The sequence below is a fragment of the Schistocerca serialis genome, chromosome 1 (assembly GCF_023864345.2).
Source record: "Schistocerca serialis cubense isolate TAMUIC-IGC-003099 chromosome 1, iqSchSeri2.2, whole genome shotgun sequence".
Lineage (NCBI taxonomy): Eukaryota > Metazoa > Arthropoda > Insecta > Orthoptera > Acrididae > Schistocerca > Schistocerca serialis.
Window position 1 is genome coordinate 109,072,154 of NC_064638.1, and position 25,375 is coordinate 109,097,528.

At 38.9% G+C, this 25,375-nt stretch overlaps 1 protein-coding gene and 1 long non-coding RNA gene across 2 annotated transcripts in view; one reads left to right on the forward strand and one right to left on the reverse strand.

Moving 5' to 3' along the window:
• Positions 1 to 16,827: 16,827 nt before the first annotated feature.
• On the reverse strand, positions 16,828 to 19,499 carry LOC126457066 (uncharacterized). The gene is made up of 3 exons (XR_007585430.1): positions 18,907 to 19,499; positions 18,622 to 18,725; positions 16,828 to 17,634 (listed from the first exon to the last, which is right to left on the reverse strand). It is a non-coding gene; the product is annotated as an uncharacterized LOC126457066 (long non-coding RNA).
• A 204-nt stretch (positions 19,500 to 19,703) lies between these two features.
• LOC126462807 (RUS family member 1) overlaps positions 19,704 to 25,375 on the forward strand; it is a 134,699-nt gene continuing 129,027 nt past the window's right edge. Inside the window, exon 1 of the mRNA XM_050096100.1 lies at positions 19,704 to 19,898. Within this exon, the coding sequence (XP_049952057.1) occupies positions 19,826 to 19,898 (73 nt within the window). The 5' untranslated portion in view covers positions 19,704 to 19,825. The remainder of the gene's footprint in view (positions 19,899 to 25,375) is intronic.

The window sequence follows — 25,375 nt, forward strand, 5'->3', positions numbered from 1 at the left end:
TTCATCTCCCAGTACCTACTGCAACCTACATCCTTCTGAATCTGCTTAGTGTATTCATCTCTTGGTCTCCCTCTACGATTTTTACCCTCCACGCTGCCCTCCAATACTAAATTGGTGATCCCTTGATGCCTCAGAACATGTCCTACCAACCTATCCCTTCTTCTGGTCAAGTTGTGCCACAAACTTCTCTCCTCCCCAATCCTATCCAATACTTCGTCATTAGTTATGTGATCTACCCATCTAATCTTCAGCATTCTTCTGTAGCACCACCTACCATATATTCTTCTTGAAGTCTGAGGGTATTTCGCCTGTTTCATACACCTTGCTCATCAGATGGTAGAGTTTTGTCAGGACTGGCTCTCCCAAGGCCGTCAGTAGTTCCACTGGAATGTTGTCTACTCCGGGGCCCTTGTTTCGACTCAGGTCTTTCAGTGCTCTGTCAAACTCTTCACGCAGTGTCATATCTCCCATTTCATCTTCATCTACATCCTCTTCCATTTCCATAATATTGTCCTCAAGTACATCGCCCTTGTATAGACCCTCTATATACTCCTTCCACCTTTCTGCTTTCCCTTCTTTGCTTAGAACTGGGTTTCCATCTGAGCTCTTGATATTCATACAAGTCGTTCTCTTATCTCCAAAAGTCTCTTTAATTTTCCTGTAGGCAGTATCTATCTTACCCCTAGTGAGATAGGCCTCTACATCCTTACATTTGTCCTCTAGCCATCCCTGCTTAGCCATTTTGCACTTCCTGTCGATCTCATTTTTGAGACGTTTGTATTCCTTTTTGCCTGCTTCATTTACTGCATTTTTATATTTTCTCCTTTCATCAATTAAATTCAATATTTCTTCTGTTACCCAAGGATTTCTACTAGCCCTCGTCTTTTACCTACTTTATCCTCTGCTGCCTTCGCTACTTCATTCCTCAAAGCTACCCATTCTTCTTCTACTGTATTTCTTTCCCCCATTCCTGTCAATTGTTCCCTTACGCTCTCCCTGAAACTCTGTACAACCTCTGGTTCTTTCAGTTTATCCAGGTCCCATCTCCTTAAATTCCCACCTTTTTGCAGTTTCTTCATTTTTAATCTACAGGTCATAACCAATAGATTGGGGTCAGAGTCCACATCTGCCCCTGGAAATGTCTTACAATTTAAAACCTGGTTCCTAAATCTCTGTCTTACCATTATATAATCTATCTGATACCTTTTAGTATCTCCAGGGTTCTTCCATGTATACAAACTATGTGTATCTTTACAAATTCATTGAACAACATGTCATTTCCTACATGAGCCAGGTAAATGTGCCTCAAATTCAAATGATCTTGTCTGAAGGCTGTAATGAGATTTGCATTATCCCTCACCAACCGCTTTGGGATTCTGGAACATATTTGACTAAAATAAAATATCTCAACACACACATGACGATCAAAACAGAAATATCAGAGAATTTGATCCTGGTTTTCCATAGCAACAGCATAAAACATGAATACAGTGTTTGGCTTTACTTCTGGCGGACCAATTTGACTACTTTGACTGAATGATGTATATGTTATGCCATCGAAACCCTGCAGTATCTTTTGCAGCAGTTAGTACTTGAGTTGAAACATCACTTGTGAAAATACCCGCACGTCCTCAAAGCGGACTCCATCTGGCTGTGTTACCAGAGACATGAGAACATTTGTCTTGTTACAGTTGGATGGGCCTACAATTATCAGTCGCATATTATCAGGTAGGACTACCCCATTCCTCTTCTTCTTCTGGTCTTCTTCCACAACATCACAGGACCACTCACATACAGCAAAGTACTGATGCTTCACCTACCCTGTCATGATACTGACAACATCAGGTTTTAGTGTGCAATGGTATTTCATAGAAAAATGAACACTTGTAATAATAACAATAAAAATTAATAATAATAACAATAACAAGATTTGTAGCCACTGTAGCGCAATCATCTTACCGACTGAGCTGTGACGGCTGCACCTTACTTTACATAAAGATGGGTAGTTACATAAGAAAAACAACGAAGTTTTGTGACAATTTTTTTTATTTACACTTCATCAATGGTATGCATCAGTAAAAATTAACGTTTTCAATCTTCACAACAGTATAGTATTTTGCAAATAAAAGTTTCTGGTATTCGCAGATTTCAGTGCATATTTTTCTCAAACCAATGGTTGTTCCTTTAGTTTCTTCGTTTGGTACTATATTGATACAGTGTTCTAAATCATCTGCATTCATACTATAAGGATGGAGATAGTTCACAATGTCTTTATGCACAGTCTGAACCCGTGGCCGCCTACAGTATTTCCAACACAAGGGATAGTCCATCTGTATGCCGAACAAGCTTGTAATGGTGGAGTGTTGGAGATAAATGGATTGACCTCCAGATCTCACCTAGAGTACAGCGCCATCGTATAGTGATTTTGTAGATAGCGTTAGGCCAGCACAGTAAATACTCGGTTGGCATCTGTTGATTAATGTAGGGTTCTGCACGGCACAGCTCAACTCAATCCAACTCTGTAAACAACATTTTAACATTTCTCGATGCATTTTCAGTCTATAACACAACACACCAGTCACTATTCACTGGTGCTTCTATACCAATATTTAAGCGTTTTGAAACGCTAGCTGTTAAATCATAAGTTGAAGCAAAAAGCAGTAGAGCACTTGGATAAATGGCCAGTTTCTCATCCATCATATCAACATTTTGTCCTTGCAGTAACACAGGAATATTCTGGGATGGTGGATATGTGAGAGACAAGTACTGACCTGCATCATGTGATGTAGGGCTTCCAGCACAGCTCATCTGGGAGTTGGGGACTGGCTGAGTGTCTTTGGAGGGATGGATAATTGCAGCTTGTTGTGCTGGTCCAACATCCTGACCGGGTGCACTACAGGATACCACAGTGCTGCGCTGTTGTTGCCACTGCTGGTCCTGACTGGTTTGAAATCTATGGTCCTCACATGCCTTGAGATCATTACAGGTTCTGACAGATTGGAGGCTACTTGCTTGCACACATCAGAGGAGGTTGCTGAACACAGAAGAAGAAGGAGAAACAATAAGCATTCAAAGACAAAGACATGGAGCTGAGCAAAGATATGGCACTAAACGACATGTACTTACTTTTACACACCTTCTGAGGGGCAGAGGTGGATGAGAATCTCGGTTGTTGTTGGTGCTTCATGGTTCTTTCAATGACTGATTGTGGCTGAGGCCAGCGAGCTGCTACACTCGCCTTATGTCCTCTTAAGTCATGTTAACTTGACTGGATACATCACCCCTATTTGTTCCCACCAATTTTCATATGGGGGACGAGGGAGAATGCTGATTCCTGTTGGCTCCTGGGGAACAAAACCCATTTCAGTCGAGCCCCACACACAAAGATGAGCTCCTCTGGCCCATTCTGTCTGGGGTAGTGGACTATGGTGAAGTTGTCTCTTGCACTGAGGACTCACTGGCCATTTGCAGAAAACATGAACAGCTCCAGCACAGGCAATAGTCTCTATGAGTTGTGAAATGCATCTTGAACCCATCCTGCTGCTTCGCAATTATTCACTGAAAAGTATTTGTTCATTATCACCACCTTCCGATCCTTGTGTAGGAGGCTATGGACGCAGTTCTCAGCTCTATGCTTACATGTAATGCATTTATTTAACTCCTCTCTGTCCAAGACCAACATCTCATCAGTTGAATAAATTACGATAGTACGATATCAGGAGGACACTACATACTGAGACACTGTAGTAACATAGTTCAGAAATGAGCTAAAATATCCAGCAAAATGCGTACCACACCACATTGTCTCTCTTTTTTTAAAAAAATATTGTCACACAAGCGCACCATAGTGAGATCCTTCCTGTCTGGCAGATCAACACAGACTGACCGATTTAGGGACGTGAGTGAAGTGGAACGCTGGTGCCACCAGGCTGCAGCACATTGAACTAGAGCCTCAGTAGCAGCCTGACATCCACACGGTGTAGATGTGCACACTCGGTGCTCCAGGACATGGACAGCAGATGCAAACGACAACGTACCTGGAGTGCAGCCAGCAGACACATTTGTAGGCGATCCAAAATGGCGGCTAATATGTGGCACTTATCCTGTTTCATGATGCTTATGTCATGGAAAGTTGGGAAGCCCTATCCCCCGTAAAGTGATTAAATAAAGAATATGTAAACTTAATTTTATACTACATACTCTGCAATGTAATTGACACTGAGTTGAATTACATATTCTGAGATCCTTCCTCTCCAGCACAGATTGAGTCTTTTCCCCACCAATCCACTAGTAGGGTAGGGGAGGTGAAACGGTGGAGGGGAGAGGAGAAGTGGGGGAGAGGAGGGTTGGGAGGTTTCCCAGGAGGAGGACAAGTGGCTCAGAACTGAACAAGTGCCCCTTTTCCCATATGAGAAGGGGAGAGCAGAACAATAGGCCAACAGAGGGCAAGGGGTTTGGCAAAAACCACTTAGCAAAACAGTAGGTTAAGGGTCTCTTGCGACGAGGAGGGGTGGGGGTTACGTGAAAGATCTCTCAGCAGTGCAATAGGTTAATGTCATAAATCAATCAGTTGTCACAATTTAATAATTTTCATATCAATTTAATATCAAAAGTGTCCTCATACCCCCTTTGCCCCAGCAGCGTGATAGCTGTATGATCTGCCATAGCTGCCCTTATTATACGTTGATCCTGGTGGGGTCGGTGCTGTGTGGAAGTCCTTGTCTATGGTGTGTGAATGTTTATGTGACTACTGATACCAGCATTATTGCACAACTGGTGCATCACATCTAACTTGTGTGGCATTTCTCCAAAAGGACCATCCAGCCACCCGGAAGGCTACAATTTGACCCCTTTCCAAGTCTCTCACTTGACGGCAGGAAGCACAAGCACATCTCAGTGGCATGGTTGCCTGCTTGCTTTACATGTTTGCATTGCACTGAACCTTCTGGCTAGGAGCATTCCCTATTAAAGGGTAGACATAAATGTCGCTCTGCCAGCTATGCCACTACACTATCTGTTTGCAGACGATGTTGAAACCATTATCAGTACATCTGCTATCCCCCAGGTGGCATATACCAACATTGAATCAAAATCGATGTCGCCTTTCCATGTGTACCATTTTTTTCTGGCAGTGTATTATACTGTAACAAATATTTAACCATTCTAAGTCTAACCAACCAACCATTAAGAGTGCAGTTGAATGGCTATTCCAAGTCATTCCAGCCCCTGTCATGGACATCCAAGTGGTCAATGTAACAAGTTAAATTTTATCTTGTAATCAAGTGGCATGCTAAGAAATGGGTATATCCTTCGGCTCGCCCGCCGGAGTGACCGAGCGGTTGTAGGTGCTACAGTCTGGAACCGCCTTTTTTCCAGATGTATCACACCAGATGCCTTGATTTAACCATGCAGAGGCAGTGTTTGGCGTGTAAACTCGCTGAGGTCAGGTCTTCCTGGTAACACACAACGAATGGGTACATATCCTGTTCTGCAGCCATGCCCACCCCATCAGCAGTTGTAATCACAACGCAGTTGTTGAACAAACTGTCTGTCACCACACTGTCTTGCCCCCAGGCATGAAGAATAGCAGTGGAAAATTGCACAATTAATTCTGTGTGGCATACCTGCAGTGGGGGATTAAATTCTATGACTCGTTGGAAGATAGATATCAGCGTCTTATTATCGGTGACAACAGAAATATAGCTGTCACTCTCCACATACTGACTGCTGTAAGACCGCTTTACTACTGTTTGGCTATCGTCCACCAATAGACCGATAGAAGCATTAGGAATGATGTAATGAACCCCCAGCCAGTGCACTTCGTAAATCCTCTTAAGTTCTCGTTACCATTGGAGTCCAAGTAATCTTCCTGTTGCCTGATGTGTTTCTGCTGTTGAGAGGCTCCTGAATCTCAACAGACTTTGGAAGATGTCTATGATAACAGTTCAGCATACTCAGGAAACGTCAAAGCCCTTTGAAAGTATCGGGATGGAGCATCTTCATGATATCGGATACTTTTTTGTGGTGTGATATACTGTTGTGTAAGACCATGTATCCCAAAAATGGAATCTCCTTCTTCATAAAACACATTTATGGACAATAACCACAATCCCATAGCTTTTCAGTCTCTGAAACACTGCAGACATGATCGGTATCTTCTTGTGTTGGCAAAAAATTAAAATGTCAACAAGGTAAAAAAAAAAAAAAAAAGAGAGACCATGCAGTGCCTCGTGAATAAGACATTGCCATGTCTGTACCGCGTTTTGTAGTCCAAAAGGCACTACATTGTGCTCAAATAGTCCAAATGGTATTGTTACAACAGTTTTCTTCTTGTCTTCAGGGGCCATCAGAATTCGTGCAAAATCTTTTGCAAGATCGACCAAAGTAAAGAAATGCACACCCACCAAATCGCTGGCAAGATCTCCTACATTCGGTACTGAGTACCTAACAGGTATTGCAGGAGAGTTCAGTTCTCTGTAGTCACCACACATTCATCATTTAGCATCTTTAACCATTTGTACTGGACATGAGCAAGCACTGTGAGAACAATATACATATCTTTCAGCAATCATCTTGTCAAATTCCTCCTCGTCTGCCCGCCGTTTATCTCGAAGTAGACGTCTATGTAACTCACTATAGGTTGTCCTGGAGTCGTCCAGATATAGTGCAAAATAGAGTGATAATGCCTACATTCTTCCATCACTGTGTTGTTCAGTGCTGGCAATACCTTTAGCAACAGTTGGCCAGGGTCATTATCCATTGCCTGCCTGGCCTTCGTGAGGGAAAAGGGAGAAATGCCTAGCCCACGTCCTGTGAGCCTCCTGCATTTTGGAAGCCACGTATCTCCCAGGGTGTCTGCTCCAATTCAGTGTGGGCATATTGTATCCACGATCTCAAATCCTGATTATGCACCCGTAAGTTTGTCGCTGCTTCGTTGTCTTCCCCCACATAGTTTTGTACTCATCAATCTCAGCCGTAAGTGCCTTACATTGATTCTTCAACACCAAACTCTTTACAGAAATGCATGCAGGAGAATTCGATAGCTTCTCACTTAAGGCATGTCTGTGCACCCCGCATTCACACAGGCACAGACGCGAGAGGTGACATACTGACATGGAAGATGCAGTTTGGATATCTTTACGTGGTCCATTGCATGGGCATCGTGTGTATCATGCCCGACACGTAGTGAGTTGCAGAGTGATACACCCTCTAAACTTATTAACTAGCTTAGGTACAACAGAAGAAATCGGACCCTATTTTTGGCCCAGTCACGTCAACCACAATAGAAGTCCATGTCGGCGAGAAAACGTTTACAAATCCCAATGCCAACGTTTGTTTACCAACGTTTTGATAGGCGAATTGTTCGCCACCGTGAAGATAGGTACCTTGCTACTGCTTCGGCTCTGGTACTTGTCCTCAGGTCATTCTGTGTCAATCAAGAATAATGAGTGAGATTTTGTGTCTCTGACAAAAAGTCTCACAGAACCAGTGACAATAATTCCCTTTGCTTTCAGTTTGTGCTGTAGGTGCTTTGAACGATTTCGACAAGCATCTGCACATGCTGGCGATTGCCTATTGAGTTTGAGTTAACACAGGGCCTTGTGGTTCTCTGTGCTGTTCCTGATTAGCAGCCTTCTCTGCCTGTCTGTTCAGTCTTGAATTCAGTTGTGTGAACTCATTGACTAAGCTCTCTACAGGCAGTTCTGTCACTGCAGGCTGCTTAATGCATAACTCCGTGCATAATGTACCATTAATCTAAAGGTCAAAGCCTCCTGGACTGTTGTCCACACTTGCAATAGCCCCCACATCAGCTTTCCAAGCCAATGCTTTAATCGAAAGATCTGTAAATTACCCTCAGATTTTTTGGGAGCCTCAGCCTCCAGAGTACTTTTAAAGCTGCCTCTGCCAGAAGTTCTGTACCCACCTGCCTGCATAGTGACCAAAGGATCTGAGACGTGGATTCACCTGAGTATGTATCACTGTCAGTGATTTTCTGGAGGCATGGTTCTGATATTAACACAAACTGCTGGCGATGAGCCTCTTTAAATGCAGCATAAGGCTGCTTGTGCAAAATGTCATGCAGATGTTTAAACACATTTAATTACGTTTAAGTCCAATTGAGAAATGATTGAAGTAAATTGCTCTAGAGATGGCCAAACCGAAAAATGAAAACTGTTAAGTTCTCAATTACAAAGAGTTCTTGTTGTTCTTTAGAACTGACATTGGTTATCAGTTTTCAGTTCTCGCTTTGCAGTGTCAGAAAATTGATGACACCAACATTTACACTCCTACAACTGGCACAATTAGAGGTAACATGCCATTTAACTACGCTTTGTGTTGATATAATAAATTAAGTAGTAATGTGGTAAATTACCATGGAATGTAAGGGATTAAACTGTGCCTGTGTGAAATTGAAGGTTGTGGTTTAAGGTCCTACTTGGTTCTTTAAAAATATTGTTTTCAAATCTTTATTGAATCTGAACTATAAATCATTATTGAAATAACACTGATCATTATTTTTCTTCGGTTAATTAGTTTAAATATATTTTATTACTTCTAATCCATTGTTGCATCATATTAATCGTCATGTTAACTTTATTTCCTATCCTTTTTTTACTTATCATTCTATTTTCCATTGTAATATTTGTCTGCATGATTTTAATAATTTTTGTGTATTTGTATATATTCTGTTTAATTTCTTCCGTTTTATCATTTTATGTTTTCGTCCATATTATTCCATTCATTATTTAAATTTCACTTTTAACTTGAACATTGTTTTATTTATAATCCTTTCTTTCATTTAAATTCTTATCTGCATTATCTTGTCCGAAATGCAACAGGAGTTTGTGTTTTAAAGGTCTGTATGGGGATTACCACGTTAAAGTTCTTAGGTTTTGGATCACATTTCTAAGCTCTCTTTTTCTTAGTTCTCTCTTCTAAAAAGTCCTCAGTTTTTTGAGTCTCGATTTTCAGTTCTCGCGGCTTAGCTCTCACTTCTAAGTTATCAGTTTCTGCGTATTGCTTTTCAGTTTTCGTTCCTTAGTTCTCACTTATAAATTCTCAGGTTTCAGGTCTCGTTTCTCAGTTTTCGTTTATAAGTTCTCGCTTCATGGTTCTCGCTTCTTAGATGTATCTTTTCAGGTATATCTTGTGTATTCGTTTCCACTGACCAAAATCAGACGAAGGGTACCAGTTACCACATTTTTATTTGTTTCCTTTTATTACAGGAATCATACAAAGTCAAAAAAGTGGCTCTGAGCACTATGGGACTTAACTTCTGAGGTCATCAGTCGCCTAGAACTTAGAACTAATTAAACCTAGCTCACCTAAGGACAACACACACATCCATGCCCGAGGCAGGATTCGAACCTGCAACCATAGTGGTCGCTCGGCTCCAGACTGCAACCCTAGAACCACACGGCCACTCCGGCAGGCCATACAAAGTCATTAACACCTTCATTTTTTAAACAAATTAGGATTTTGAACTGAAATATGCATTAAAAATACTATAACACCGGATACATAGAATTATGGAACAAAATGTTTCATTAGTTTTCAAAAATTATTGTTAAAATGTATGTGGGGAAAATATTTTGCAAACAAGTTGTGATGAAAATAGTGAAGTTGTTTAACGGTATGGAAAATTTGCAACGATTTCTGTGGGCAAACCGCAAATACGACTAAAAGCCGGCAGGAAACGCCAGAGTGGTTAGATTGTTGTCTGTGCAGGTGGCGAAAGCCCAGATGGGTAGGCATTTTTTGTCCCAGTGTAGCATCAGTTACTCTTACAACAGAGGTCTTGGTTCGAATCTTGTGTGGGTATGGCTATTAATACTTGGTGTTACAAGTACATCTCCGAACTTCTCCAGAATGATAGTGTCAACCTATATCGGATTCGTTGTATTGTTCATATGTGTAATGTTTCCTGTGATTTCCCTAAATCACTTCAGACTAATGTTGGGGTGGTTCATTCGAAAGGGCTCTAGAAAACATTTGCACTTACATACCAAAGTCGTAGAAATGGAAGACTGGTTAGCTTTGGAAGAAGCCCTTTCCACATCATGGGCATGAATTTATTCGCACTACTTCATCTACTAGATGCGAAAACTTTTTTCTTTGTTCCTTCCTCCAATGGTCCCATAGATTAGCACCAACTATTATTCTTGCCTCGTTCAGGTCCATTACATTTCGTTAGGGCCTTACGTTACAAGTAGGACTAGCAACGTGCTTTGCGAATAATGTCCAAATTCGGTTACTATTTGTATGTGCTATCACCATGGTCCCACTGATTATGCCTTTCAACATTGAGTCTCGTAACTGCATGCTGTTTAGTACGTATCTCACTGCATTATTCTTATTATTCTGTCGATAGGATTGTGGAAACATCATGTCTATTACCGTTAGGGAAACAGTGTAATTCGAAATCAAACATTTCACAATTAGCAGTGTCGGGATGAATCACGCAGTAAAATATCCCTCAGAAGGGTAATGTACATTAGGTGGAACAGGGCACAGGAGTGATGGTGCGATTGTATTGTATGCACTGTCCACCAGACAGGGACTGGTTGCAAGTGGAGTAACACGCCCATGACAGACTCCAATGTACATGCGTACATGTATCGAAGTTTCTCATTGTAAATCTCTAAATCACTGTGGCAGACATATGGCATAGAAAAGCAATGTGTATGTGGATACGCTTCTGGTCCTTGGTGCATCTGATAACAGAGCTGGTGTTGCCACTCGTGAATACGCTGTTAGACATCCTCGGCGACGCCATCCAGAAAAAATGTGTTTTGTCATCTGGAGCTGCGCCTTCAGGAGTCAGGTTGTTTCCTTCCATCATCGCGTGACAGAGATCATCCATGGACTCGCTGTACCCCAACTACTCCTGAGGAAGCTATTCTGGAGGTCATACACCAAGAATCTCAGCGAAGTACAAGTAGCGTAGCAAGGCTGCCACGTGTCTTGCAATGCACGGTCATTACCATGATGCACGAGCATGGGCTGCACCTCTATCGTTATGCTTTCACGCAACACCTGCACCTGCATCCATCAGAGAATGCAATTCTGTGATTGGTTCCAACAACAACAGGAAGCCAACGATGACTTTGTGAACACCGTAATTTGTCAGATGAACACTCCTGAGGGTGTCTTCAAGATGCACAATGCCCACCATTGGTGTGAGGTTAACCCACACATCACCCGCGACCGTGTATACGAAGTTCACTTTGGTATCAACGTCTGCGCCGGAATATTGGGCGACAGGTGGTTGGGCCCTACACGTTGCCTGACTGGTTGACTGCACGAAGGTATCATGCATTCCTCTTGAACTATCTGCCTGATGTGCTGGAAGATTTTCCACTATATGTTCGGCAGAGGATATGGTTCCAACATGATGGTGCACCTCCACACTCTGGAATTAATGTGCGACAGATCATTTCCAGTTGTACGGCCACCGCTTTCACCTGACCTAAATCCATTGCATTTCTTCCTGTGTGGACACCTGGAGGAGAACATGTGCTCTACTCTGCCCACGAATGTGGAAGAATTGGCAGCGCTTTTTCATGCTGCTCTCGTTACTGTGGATGCACCTTTGGTATGAAGGGAGCAGAGCTGTGTGATTCGCAATATTTGGACGTGGAGGGAGGTCGCTTTGAGCACCTGTTGTTCTGAGCACAACGTATTCTGTTGTGGAGGTCATGTGGTCATTAATATGGACATTATTATTGTCACTGGTTGCTAATGTGCGACGTCTGAGCGCTCATATTATATGTAGTATAAATGAAAAGTTGTGTTATTGTACTGTGCTGTCATCTTAAGCATTTCTAAACTGATATCGTTTTTGTAGTTATTCTGTCCTATGACAGATCATTTATTTCAACTGTCTATTTCTTATTTGTCTAACCACGTATTTGTTATGTTCATCATTACAAAATGTTGTAAATTTAGGATACGTCTGACCTAAGAAATGGTGTATATTACAAAATAAAATGTCAAAATGAAATTAGCAAATAAAAAAATGTGCCCCAACCCAGGATCGAACCCTAGACCTCCTGTATGCTAACCCAAAAATTTATACATTGCACCAACTGCACAATACAACCAGTAAGTGCTGACAGAGGTAGTCACCATACATTTGGTTACAGTGTTGCCAGATTGCCACTCTTTAACGTCCTTTTTCTGCCGGATGTACTCGCGAGATTAAATTTAGGGAAAGATTTTTTTTATCGCTGGCATCTGAGGAGTCGCGCTGTGAAGCCTGAATGCGCGAATTGCGCTTCAGCCTGTATTGTTTTCACAATCTTCATAGAACTGTGGAAACAATATTTCAGTGAATAGTGTTCGTGAAGACTGTTTTTTGAATTCAGTTTATAAACTAACTCACAGAACTTTTCATTTTCGACAATAGACAATGGCTGAAAATTTGTTTCAATCATTTGCATCGGTGCAGAATCACTGTCCTTCTTTTCTTGGAAGTTTATTTCTGCACTGGCTGCACAAAGTTTCAACTGCTGAGATTTCTTGCATGCTAAGGGTTCTTGATCACATAGTGTTGTTTCACCTGAGTTGCCAGCAATGTTTTCTTGAGACACTGCAACATCAACTGTTACATCTTGCCCTTTGCCAGAATTGCTCACATTTGCCTTTGTGATTTGAACAGTTTCTCTGCTCAAGTTGTATCTGAGGTGAACATGCTCTAAACGTTCCTTTGAAGATGAAGTGTTTCAAAATATTTTAATTCCTTGCAGCACAAACTGTAATACACTGAAATGAGTCGAGCACCCCTGGTCCTTCTTTTGCACAAAAACTTCCCATACGTCGAACTTATTCCTTCTTGAAGCCATGATCAGTTTTGAAAACAATATTTCCTACTTTTAAAAGCATTTAACGGTATCACATTCCACAAACTGGTTATGATCCTATGACAATAAAAATGTGCAGATACTGGTGCATACGAAAAGTGAAAGCATCAATACCAAACTCACAAACATGGAGAATGTGAGAACGTCAGTCTCGAGCAACGAACTCCTCAGTTCTGAATCTATTAACTCGCAACCGCACGGCCACTGGAGCCGGCCTATCGGAATTCGCCTCCCTACATTCCGAACGGCAAAAGACCGCTGGCAGCAATCAGCGTTGTTGCTGCATTCAACTACAAAGTGCACACTACCGAAATGGGTTTGGAAAAGTTGACATAAGCGACATAACAGAGCTCTTCACAAACACTGTGTGAAGACGAAAGTTTCGCCTGTGCTTACAGCACATGTTTTATCGTTTTCGTAGTGAACATGAGCATCACAGTTTCGGGCTGCTACTCGAACAGATTCTAAGGGGAGCTTGGCACAAAGTTTTTTTCACAGTGCTTTGACTGCACCACTGTATAAATTACGTAAAAAACAAGCTACAGTAATTAAAGCAACCTTTTATTTGCCCCTAAAAAGTTATTGAATAGTTGTCTTTACACAGCAAACGCCTTTTACAAACTCTAAAACATCGAGAAAGTTCAAGACAGACTTTAGATGTCGGAACTAGTAACAGTTTTGAATTATAGATTAGTTCAATTGATTTTACTTGTAGTCAAAACGTTTTATGGCCTATGAGAACATACGGCGAAAAGATGTCAGGGCTCTTCGGCTTGCTTGCTGGTGACAAGAAACGTTTCAACTTCTGAGTAGCTTCTCATTATGATTTGTGTATGAAATTCGATAATAATCTTCTTCCTTTACGAAAGACATGAGATGAGTGAATATAATATGCATTAACTAGAAACAACTTCAGAAATAACGTCAACTTCGAACCAAATACCGTAACGCAAATAAATTCACGAACTTTCAGCTGCATTGTAAGGAGACACAAGTACACGGGGCATATGTAATACTTAAAAGCCACTCTCGGGAACAGAGGTCTCATTTCCTCAAAGTTCTCGCTTTTATGTTTTACCCATCTCTAAATTGCTCTGATTCTGACACAAAGCCATATAACCTAAATATGGTTTCAACTTGAGTAAGCCACAGCTGTACTCCTGTAGGCCAGAAAGGAGGCAACTTTATGCTGAAATTCCTGTTGGAGTTGCCGAAGCTGGAGATAAAAGGAACAGCAGCTGATGACTAAAAAATGCTGCTTGATGTGAGCACAGGCGAAACTTCCATCTTCATGCTCTGTTTCTGAAGAGCTCTATTATGTCGCTCTCAAGTTAAGTATTGTTCAGAATTGGTGTCACCACTTTGGGAAATTTATTACATCCACCACAGACAATACTTAAACTAGTTGATAACTCCACATTTTGTTAGCAATCTAATATGATATTCTTCAGAGTACAACACATGGAACATCAACACACTCACAAGAAACCTACATTATCCTACACAAAACCTTAACATTTTAGTCTTAGTCATTCCTGATCAATTTCCTGACACTTGACTGTATTATTAACTTGAGTCTATCACACCCTGAGCAATTAGCACTCTGAAGTAAAAATTCCATCTTTATTCTGATCTCTTTATGGGCAAAATCAATCTAACAAGTATAAAAGTCTCACCACATTATTTCTTTACTTATTCATCCATAGAACAATACACATTGTATAGATGTCATCAAATGTTTTTACAATATTTCTTATTAAAATAAACAAGCCTCTTACAGAGCTCCTATACTAAGTCCTACTTTCCTAATCATGACATAAACTGTTACAGTTATCATCTATAGTTAGTTTAAATATTCATTTACAGTGTAATAGCTATTATTTAGTAAATATTTTTTAGTCTTTGGCTAAAGGTGTTGGTATCATTTATGTATTTTATTTCTTAGGAGTTAATTATTCTGCCAGAAAAAGCTTTGGTATTTTGCCAAATAGCATTAAAAGTCTGTCAGATAGCCAGCCAACATTTCAAACAAATTAAAAGAATTTCTGAATGACAACCCCTTCTACTCAATAGATGAATGTTTATATACGAGGTAGTAGCTGTAAGAAAAAAAGAAACAAAAAAGTTGTGTAAAGAAAACTTATGTTAAAATGACACATTCCACATCATTACAAAATTTTATATTCATAATCTATGGAACAAGTATTAATATATGATGTATGGGGCGTTTTATTGTACAACTTTATTACATAGTGTAATACACTATTTTGGGTTTGTGACTTGTTTCTTCTGTTTGTATGTAAACAGTGTTTGGGTTAGGTTCCTTGGTCACGGATTGTGCTGTTTGTGATGAACAGATTAAATATTTTTCCTATATGCATTATGTTCTGATTGATGTATTCAAACAGAACTGGGAGTTTCTATATATTTCATTAGTGTCCAGTTATTATAATTCATAGAGCTCTTTTCTGTATCTTGAAAATAGTCTGCATGTTCCCAGCACTTATTCCTCAAATCATTTTCTCATAACTGAAGACTGAATGCATGTATCCAAAGTAGGCTACTTTGCACACTGGTGCAATGATTCATAGGGGTAACATGCTGAGGATAGCTTCTTTGACAAAATTTTCACGTGCCCTGTTCATTTCAATCAACAGTTACACATTCTGGTAGTACCGTACATCGTTGTTTGTTGTCAGTGTAGTACCATTGCATTTTTTATTTAACTGAAAGTTTATACAGTGTGTCTTTTTCACATTGAAGTTATTCTATGCTTTCATGACCAGTTGTAGACATCTTTTCGAACTATGTGAAATTTCAATTATTTGCATGCAATTTCCCAAGTATGACATAAACCAATTCTTTGCCATACCCCTTTTTCCTAATAGTTCTAATTTGTCTAATAAAATTGTGTGATCAACTGTGTCAAATCTACACCTACATCTACATGGATACTCTGCAAATCACATTTAAGTGCCTGGAAGAGGGTTCTTTAACAGATCCAAAAGAAGGGTTTTGCATTCCCACCCAGCCTAGGGGTTCAAGTATGACTTTAGTGAACCATACTGTGTTATGACACTAGTAGAGTCAAATTTTTGCAGGAGATTTTGAGGCTTAATTTGTCACTGCCAACTACTCTATACTATCCCAGTTCTTGGAGATACAACCCAAAATACATATGATGCCATAACCAAGTTTACAGTTCGAGAAGATATTAAAATCTAATGCTGTGTCCACACGCTTGGCGCTTGCCGCAAACTCCAAGCCTCTACAAACGATTGGCTACATTTGGGAAACTATCCACATGCTTGTGAGTGCACTTCTTTGTTCTCGAGAAGCAAGCATGACGGTCATAGAGGTTGTGTTGGCCATAACCTTTGGCTTAACCTATCTTTATTATAAAAGTAAAAAAAATAAGGAAAAAAACGAAAAATATGGCAAAGAAGATGGTGGATGTTAAAAATTCATAGAAACCATACCAGGTAATTGTTAAATTATTACGTTATAGCTTCATTCATATATCTATGATCATTATATAGTTTTGTATGTTTATTTCATTTAATATAATTAGGCCTATGAAAAAAATTATTGATTTACAATTTGTGATTGCAGAGAATTTATGGAAGAAAAATCTAATGAGCTTCTTCATGAACCATCTGGACAGTTTGATAACTTCTACAGGAAGAGCTACATGAAATTTCACCTATGATTTCGAAGAAAAATACATACTTGAGAGAAGCTATACCAGCTAAATATCATCTGGCAATAACACTAAGATATTTAGCATCTGGAGACAGTTACAAAAGTCTACACTATTTGTTTAAAGTATCCAGCCAGGCAATATCAAAAATTATACCTGAAGTCTGCAGAGCTATTAATAACGTTCTGAAAGAGGAAATAAAGGCAATGTGAAACATGTTTGATATTTTGTTTTTAACATTTTTTATTAGTTTGAAGAGCTAGGTGTACAAAAATATGAATCAGTGATCTGTACAATTGTTATTACTTATGCTCTAGTATCATACTGTTCAAAATCTTCATAAGCTTTCTCGAATGCTTCGTTAATAATGTTTTGTCTCTGAAGCACGATTATTCCATCAAATACCAGTACCAGTTATTACTGTAATTGTAGAGGTGGCCATTGAAGGGTTGGATTTGGTTGAGTAAATAGTTACGTTGTCATCTCTATTTCAAGGATATGTGGTGGTGGTAAAGGAGTGGAGGATCTTTCAAAATTGGAAATGGGATTGGTAGTGAAGGGGTCATGACTTGGGGTAGAAGGTTCAGAAAATGACATCTGAACATGTGCTGAGCAGTTTGGTACTACTATATATCCACTTGACACTGATGATGATCTAGAATATTGAAATGAATTATGAGGGAATGGTGTTTCACACGAAAATTACCTCTGTTTAATTCTTTTGATAAATAAACCATCTATTTCATACATCATTAATTTCCTGTCATCTTGAGGCAGTTCCTGCATCTTTTTGGCTAATAGCTTACCATACATATCACATTCATCATCTTCAGCATTTGCACATGATGGACGTTGACTAAGTACATTCGTTTATTGACCAAAGGCCCTGGTCATTAGGTGTTCCGCTATATTCAAAGCAGTGCGACGACGAGATTTCTCCATAGATTTACTTGTAGATGTTGAAGAAACCGTAGATGCAGGAGTCGAGGAACCCATCACACTGTTATAATTTTCTGTCTCCTGGGCTTTATTCACCATTTCTTCGCCAACTGTTTCTGATGATGTTGATTGCTGCAAAAATTGCGTTTTATTAATAATTCTATGGTACGAAAAAATTATTTCAAATTTTAATTATTATTTTAACTTTATCTTTTCAGATGCCCTCTACAGCGAAAGACTGGATTAATATATAAAAAGGGTTACAGCAGCAAATTCCCACGTTGTGTGGGATCGTTGGATGGCAAACATATAGTTATCGAGTGTCCACCTCATAGTGGAACTGAATATTTCAACTACAAGAAAACTTTCAGTATAGTCTTTTGGCATTAGTCGATAGCAATTATAACTTTATATTTGTTGACATAGGATGCCAAGGGAGGATTAGTGATGGTGGTGCTTTTAACAATTCATTATTATGGCAAAGAATCTGCAGAAACGAAATGAACTTCCCCACATCATGCCCACTTCCTGGATCGAATAATAATGCGAACATGCCATACGTATTTTTAGCAGATAGTGCCTTTACACTCAGTATGCATGCTATGAAGCCTTACCCTGGATATCATTAGATTGGATCGCCAAAAAGAATATTTAACAATCAATTGTCTAGAACCTGGGTTGGAGTGGAGAATACTTTTGGCATTTTAACTTCAGTGTTCAGAATTTTTCGAAGACCAATTAATTTAGATCTCAAAACTGTGAAAGAAATTACTATGACTTGTGTACTACTACATAACTTTCTCAGAAAAAGTAGATCTTCTTCAGAAAGATGTATTCCCCCTGGAACTTAGGATGTATGGGATAGTAATGGGAATCTGATAATACCTTGTGCACGGCGGAATATAAAAGAATATAATGCAATAAAAAATTTGCCACTTGTACCTCGAAGATCACAGTTAAATGACGTCAAGATTAGGGACGAATTTATTTCATACTTTTGTAGTACGAATGCTTCATGGGGCGTTCTGACTTCATAACGTTATAGCATCTACTTCACATTACAGAAACAGTAAAAATCAAAATTGATAGATTCCAAAATATTGAAATGTTTTTGCTTACCATATCTGAATTCAAACCAATCTTGTTGTTATATACTGGCAGAAGAAACGATCCCATAAGCTGGTATGCAAACCAAACTGGTTCGTAAACATTTTCTTCGACTCCTGAGAGAAAATTATTATTACTAATTATTTGCGTCATATACATACCTATGTTGTTAGTAACACAACTATTTTAGCAAAAATAAATATAGAACTTTGAAAAATATACACTTTGTTCCAATCATCTATTTATGAAATTTATTGTATATATCCTGTAAATATTGATAAATAAATAAATTTGTACCTGAGCCACAACGAATACAATCTTGTTTCTTCTTTAAATGTTTACGAAATGTGACAATAAGAATTTCCTTTTGTTTTCATCTCCTGTAAGGTTTCTTTTAAAACTTCACTGAGACGACTCCAAGTATCAGACACTTTTTTTTATCTTTATGGTCTTTATTCCTCGGGTCCCAAATGCAGGGTTCTGCTTGATAACATTCGATGAATTGTAATATTTCCTGGACCAGTTACCGGTATTCATTTTCCCTGTTGTAGCCTTCTTCTATAGTAAGAGGAACGCACTTCCGTCCGCCGCCAGTGCACAAACAATACTAAGATCACAACAGACGTGTGGACGCGTCGCAAGCGCTTGCCGCAAACCTCCTTTGATTTGTGCCAAAAAATCGACATTCGATCGGATCGGCCACAAGCGCTAGCAGGCCTATGCAAGTCAAGCCAAACGCCCTATCCACACGTTTGAATTTGTGATGGCTTGTCGAGGTTTGGCAAGCGTGTGGACGCGGAATGAAAGTAATAATGACCGCCGATCAAATAAGAACTGAATTACCTGCTTACACAAAACAAGTGACTTGCTGCCAGTTGTGTCTATCATGGAGGTAATTCTTATTACCTCCATGGTATCTATACTCCCCACTGGCTATATATCACAATATATTCCGAAAGCGTATCAGCATTTACGATTGTCTCCTCTATAGTGTGTTTCTGTTTTTTTTTTAAATAATGGTGGCTAAATAGTGCTACAAGCAAAAATAAAAATAGCCCCCTTGGTGTGTGACAGGTGTGAGTTCTTTGCCTGTGTTATGTTGTCGCCATACGTAAACACGTAACAGCGTGCTCAGTGTTTTGATGATGTGAATACCGACTGTTTTCTTTTGAACGTTTGAAGTGTAGTTAATAAATTGCCCATCCGGTTCATTACCATGCCCGAGGAGATTTTGCTGCGAGAAAAGTACGGTCCCTTCGGCCGAGAAAAAATATATGTTAAACCAGAATGTAAGATATTAATTTCGTGTATTTGGGATTTAATACTGTTTGACGCTATTGCTGTTAGCATCGTCTTTATAAAATAATGTCAAGTTACCTTCTTACTGCTTTTGCTTCTGTATTAGTTTTTCGTTGCATCCTACTGTCACGCGTTGATATTTTGCGGTCTAGGTAGTGCCTAGTCGGTGGCGTGTTACAAACGCATGTATCAAAAATAGTTTTATCAGATTATAATATTCTTACACCACAAAACATGCAAATTTACAGAAGCAGTCGAGTTAATACACATAAAGTCATCAGAATAATAAGACCGTATTCGTAAATAACCTGTAATGCGTTCGAACTGATAGGTGTAATGCTGCTCCTTCCAAGACAGTAACCATTCTGTTCAGCAGCTCTTCCGATTCCTTGGCCATTTCTTTCAGAATTACGTTGTCATTGACGAACCTCAATGTTTCTATTTCATTTCCTTGAACTTTAAGCCGGTTTCCGAATTCCACCAAGGTTTCCTTCATGGCTTGCCCATTGTACAGATTGAACAACTTTGGGGATATACAACAACCAAGCCTCACTGCCATCTCGACCACTTTCCCTTCCATATCCTTTGATCCACATAACTGCGGTTTTTCTGCACAAATTGCAAATTTAACCTTTTGATTCCTGCATTTTGTACTTGCAGCCTTCAGAATTTCTTAGAGTGTAATTATGTCAACATTGTAAAAGCTTTCTTTAAATTTATAAATGCTGCAAACGTTTGTTTTCGTTTCTTTAACCCATCTGAAATAAATTGTAATGTCAGTAATTCCTTTCATGTCCTTCATATCTCTAGAACACATAGGCCTACTCATCTCCCTTGAATTTGGCTTATTCAAAGATTGTAACTTTTCAAAAATAATAATTTGAACAATGTTTAAAAGATTATAGGACTTTAATAGATCACATTCTCATATGCTGCTCATATGACATGGTTAGCAAGAGTAACTGACTGACTTGTTAATGAGTAATCATAATACTGCCTGAAAGAGACAGGGAACATATATATGAACACCATACATGACAAGTAGTAACGAAACTTCAGTTAAAGAAAAAAATTAACTGTGAACATTCCTACTCAATTATTTTTGTTTTTAATTATTCAAACACTTTATGAGTCTTGGCTTGGTCAGTGTGTCAGCTTTCAACATGTTTTAAATTGATAGTCATTCCATGAATGTTGTTAAGTGAACTTGTATGTAGTTTCAGTATGTCCCTTGCCTCACGTCATTTTCCTTTTCAATTATTATTATTATTATTATTATTATTATTATTATTTGCTTCATGTTGTTTTATCATTTTCAGTATGTTTTTTTCATTATGTTATTTTTCCTTCATGAGTATTGTTTAATGTCTATATGACAGCTTAATTGTCAACACACAGTTCTGTTGCGTGGTTCAACTTGAAAGTTTAAGTTCTTCTCCATGATGTTGTATTCAACATTATATCATTCACTGAAGAGACAGCAGCTCTGTAGTCTGCTTTGGCTGTTGAATTTTCCACAGGACATTGCTTTTGCTCTTACCAAATAATGGGTCATCCTCACATGAAAGGAACTCTGCTGGTGGAGCATGTAATTGCAATACCACCTCCATAATCAGAATCACTCCAGAAAGCAGTGTTGAGCCCCCATCAAAGAATACACCATATTACATAGTTCCTTTTAGTTGCAGAAAAATACATTTTACTATTTTTCGTTGTCTAATGGCTTATTGCTAAATCTGTTTAAGTAATTATATCTAAAAACAAAGATGATGTAACTTGTGTCTGTATATGTGCGGATGGATATGTGTGTGTGTGCGAGTGTATACCTGTCCTTTTTTCCCCCTAAGGTAAGTTTTTCCGCTCCCGGGATTGGAATGACTCCTTACCCTCTCCCTTAAAAAACGACATCCTTTCGTCTTTCCCTCTTTCCTGATGAAGCAACTGTTGGTTGCGAAAGCTTGAATTTTGCATGTGTGTTTGTGTTTGTTTGTGTGTCTATCAACATGCCAGCGCTTTCGTTTGGTAAGTTACATCATCTTTGTTTTTAGATATATTTTTCCCACATGGAATGTTTCCCTCTATTATGTGTTTAAGTAATTAATAACAAAATAATTAGGCCTATATAGTTTCAAGGTACAATAGACTCTGTGTAGCTTCTTGATAGCATTCAGTTCTTTCATTTGGCTCATCATTGACAAAATTTTCTTCGTCGGTCACCATTCCACATTCTGTGGATGTATCTAGGCATATTGGATTTAAATCATCAAACTAAAAATTTTGTAAAATATTCTTTGGACTTGTAGGCCTAGTTTGTATACTAAAATTCCCTGTGAACTTATTTTGGTAAATTTTTAAGATATGATATTTGATTTTGAAATGTCCTGACAAGCATTGTTTTAGAATTTGATTCAGCTTCTTCACAACATCAAAATGTTGTCTGTCTTCTGTTCAATAACTAGTCTTTCACCACCATCAAACTTTGCTTTCATAATTTTTCTTACTCTATACTATATATGAGGATCATCATCAGTGTTTACATATCCAGGTGTCATCAGATAATTTGAGGTATTCTTGTTCCAGTTTTATGGAGCTTATTCTAGGCAATATAACTCTTATTCAGCTTACAAACTCTTATTTGTGTGACAGTTGAATTTATCATGTTGCATCATGTAGAATTCCTTATGCAGATCAATGAAATGCTGTCCTTACATCAAAGCTGTTGTTTTCACTTTATTTGTCACTGCAAGACTAAGAAGCATTCTAATTGATTCATAATGAGCTATAGCACTAAAAGATTCTGAATGTCTTGCTCAAAACCTCATGTAACTAGTCTGGCTTTATAACATCTGTCTTGCTTTTTACGCAATACTCTGACACGAGTTAAAGGTTTTACATTCTATTTTATTTTGTAAAAGTCTTAACTACAGTAACTTCATCTTTATCTTTGATTATTGTACCAAGTATGACATTACCTTAGGCAGGATGGTTGATTGCTTTGCAGTCGCCTACATTTAGTACACAGCCACATTCTCAGAATGTCAGTATCTCCAATGATTATCTTGTTGGCCGAACGCTCATTTTCTTAGTCTTTTTGTTGTGCCTATCTGCGACTTAGCGTCTAAACTACATGGTGAGAAGCACCTACCCTTTTCATAATATTTTTCCCCATTTCTGAAGATGAAGCAGTTACCAAATTGGTAACTTTCATGAAAATGGTTTCAAAATCAAATATGCTCTCACTAGAGATCTTCTTTATGAACTTGAAGTTTTTTAATATCAAAACAACAATGTACACACTTTAATGAAATGAAAAAACTGAAAGAGAACTATACATAGTTATTGAGTAAGAACATATGCGTGAAACCTGAATGAGAATCTGTGGGCTGTAGCAATAAATTATGCAGTCTTTATGCTAAATCAAACTGGAAGGAGTTTAGGGAAAAAGACTCACTGAATTGTGATTTGGACGAAAAATGGATCTTCCTCATTTGAAAAATTTTGGATATGACTTCTATGTTCCTGGTTGAGGTGCACAGATGAAGAAAGAATGGGAAAAGAAATCAATGAAAAGAGCCTTTGTCATATATGCTATTTTGTCAAAAACTGACTTTCTGAGACTGTCTCCAAAGGACGGAATGTAACAGTATTATGAAAAGGACAGTTGCTACTCACCATGTAGCGGAGGTGCCAAGTCGCAGGTAGGCACAACAAAAGACTATCAGACAATGAGCTTTCAGTCAACAACCCCTTCGTTGGAGATGGAACAGACAACAGCCTCAGCAGACTGTGTGTGTGTGTGTGTGTGTGTGTGTGTGTGTGTGTGTGTGTGTGTGTGTGTGTGAGTTGTGTTCGCATGAGTGTGTATTTGGTGCATATAAAATGTTTAACATAAAGTTTTGTGAGTTTCATACCATGACATTATGTAAAAAACTAGGACTACATAAATGTTCGATTCCACATGTCTGCTTTAACCCATGACACCATCAGTATGACGGAAATGGTTATTCTAAGCATCTCCAATATGGTGCCTATGACATCACTACAAATACATGCAAACAAACATGAAAATACATTATATAAGACAATAATAGCCCCCTCCAAAAATTCAATCAAACTGACAGGACAATTGTGGGAAATTGGGCGTTTTAGGATGGTAACAAGCTAAATAAAACAGTAACAAAAAGCACACTACTATCCATAAACACATAACAAGACCAAAAAAGAAAGAAAAAGAAAAAAAGATTACACCATTCCACTACACCAACAGAATCTACAGGAATCTTGACACCTCCCTTGACCTATATAGGTCACCCACAGCTGACGCTACCAAAACACCAACACCTACAACTAAAACTATGAAAATTGGAATCAGTCATTTCCCTTGACCTATGTAGGTCAAGTACAACTATTGATACCAGAAAACCAACACCTACAACTACGAAAAATAAAAGCAAAACCACAACACCTCAAAAATCCAAAAACCAAACATCCCTACATAAATTAAAACACGTTCAGTACACCATGTTGTTGTTGTTGTTGTGGTCTTCAATCCTGAGACTGGTTTGATGCAGCTCTCCATGTTACTCTATCCTGTGCAAGCTTTTTCATCTCCCAGTACCTACTGCAACCTACATCCTTCTGAATCTGCTTAGTGTATTCATCTCTTGGTCTCCCTCTACGATTTTTACCCTCCACGCTGCCCTCAAATACTAAATTGGTGATCCCTTGATGCCTCAGAACATGTCCTACCAACCGATCCCTTCTTCTGGTCAAGTTGTGCCACAAACTTCTCTTCTCCCCAATCCTATTCAGTACTTCCTCATTAGTTATGTGATCTACCCATCTAATCTTCAGCATTCTTCTGTAGCACCACATTTCGAAAGCTTCTATTCTCTTCTTGTCCGAACTATTTATCATCCATGTTTCACTTCCATACATGGCTACACTCCATACGAATACTTTCAGAAATGACTTCCTGACACTTAAATCAATACTGGATGTTAACAAATTTCTCTTCTTCAGAAACGCTTTCCTTGCCATTGCCAGCCTACATTTTATATCCTCTCTACTTCGACCATCATCAGTTATTTTGCTCCCCAAATAGCAAAACTCCTTTACTACTTTAAGTGCCTCATTTCCTAATCTAATTCCCTCAGCATCACCCGACTTAATTAGACTACATTCCATTATCCTTGTTTTGCTTTTGTTGATGTTCATCTTATATCCTCCTTTCAAGACACTGTCCATTCCATTCAACTGCTCTTCCAAGTCCTTTGCTGTCTCTGACAGAATTACAATGTCATCGGCGAACCTCAAAGTTTTTATTTCTTCTCCATGAATTTTAATACCTACTCCGAATTTTTCTTTTGTTTCCTTTACTGCTTGCTCAATATACAGATTGAACAACATCGGGGAGAGGCTACAACCCTGTCTTACTCCCTTCCCAACCACTGCTTCCCTTTCATGT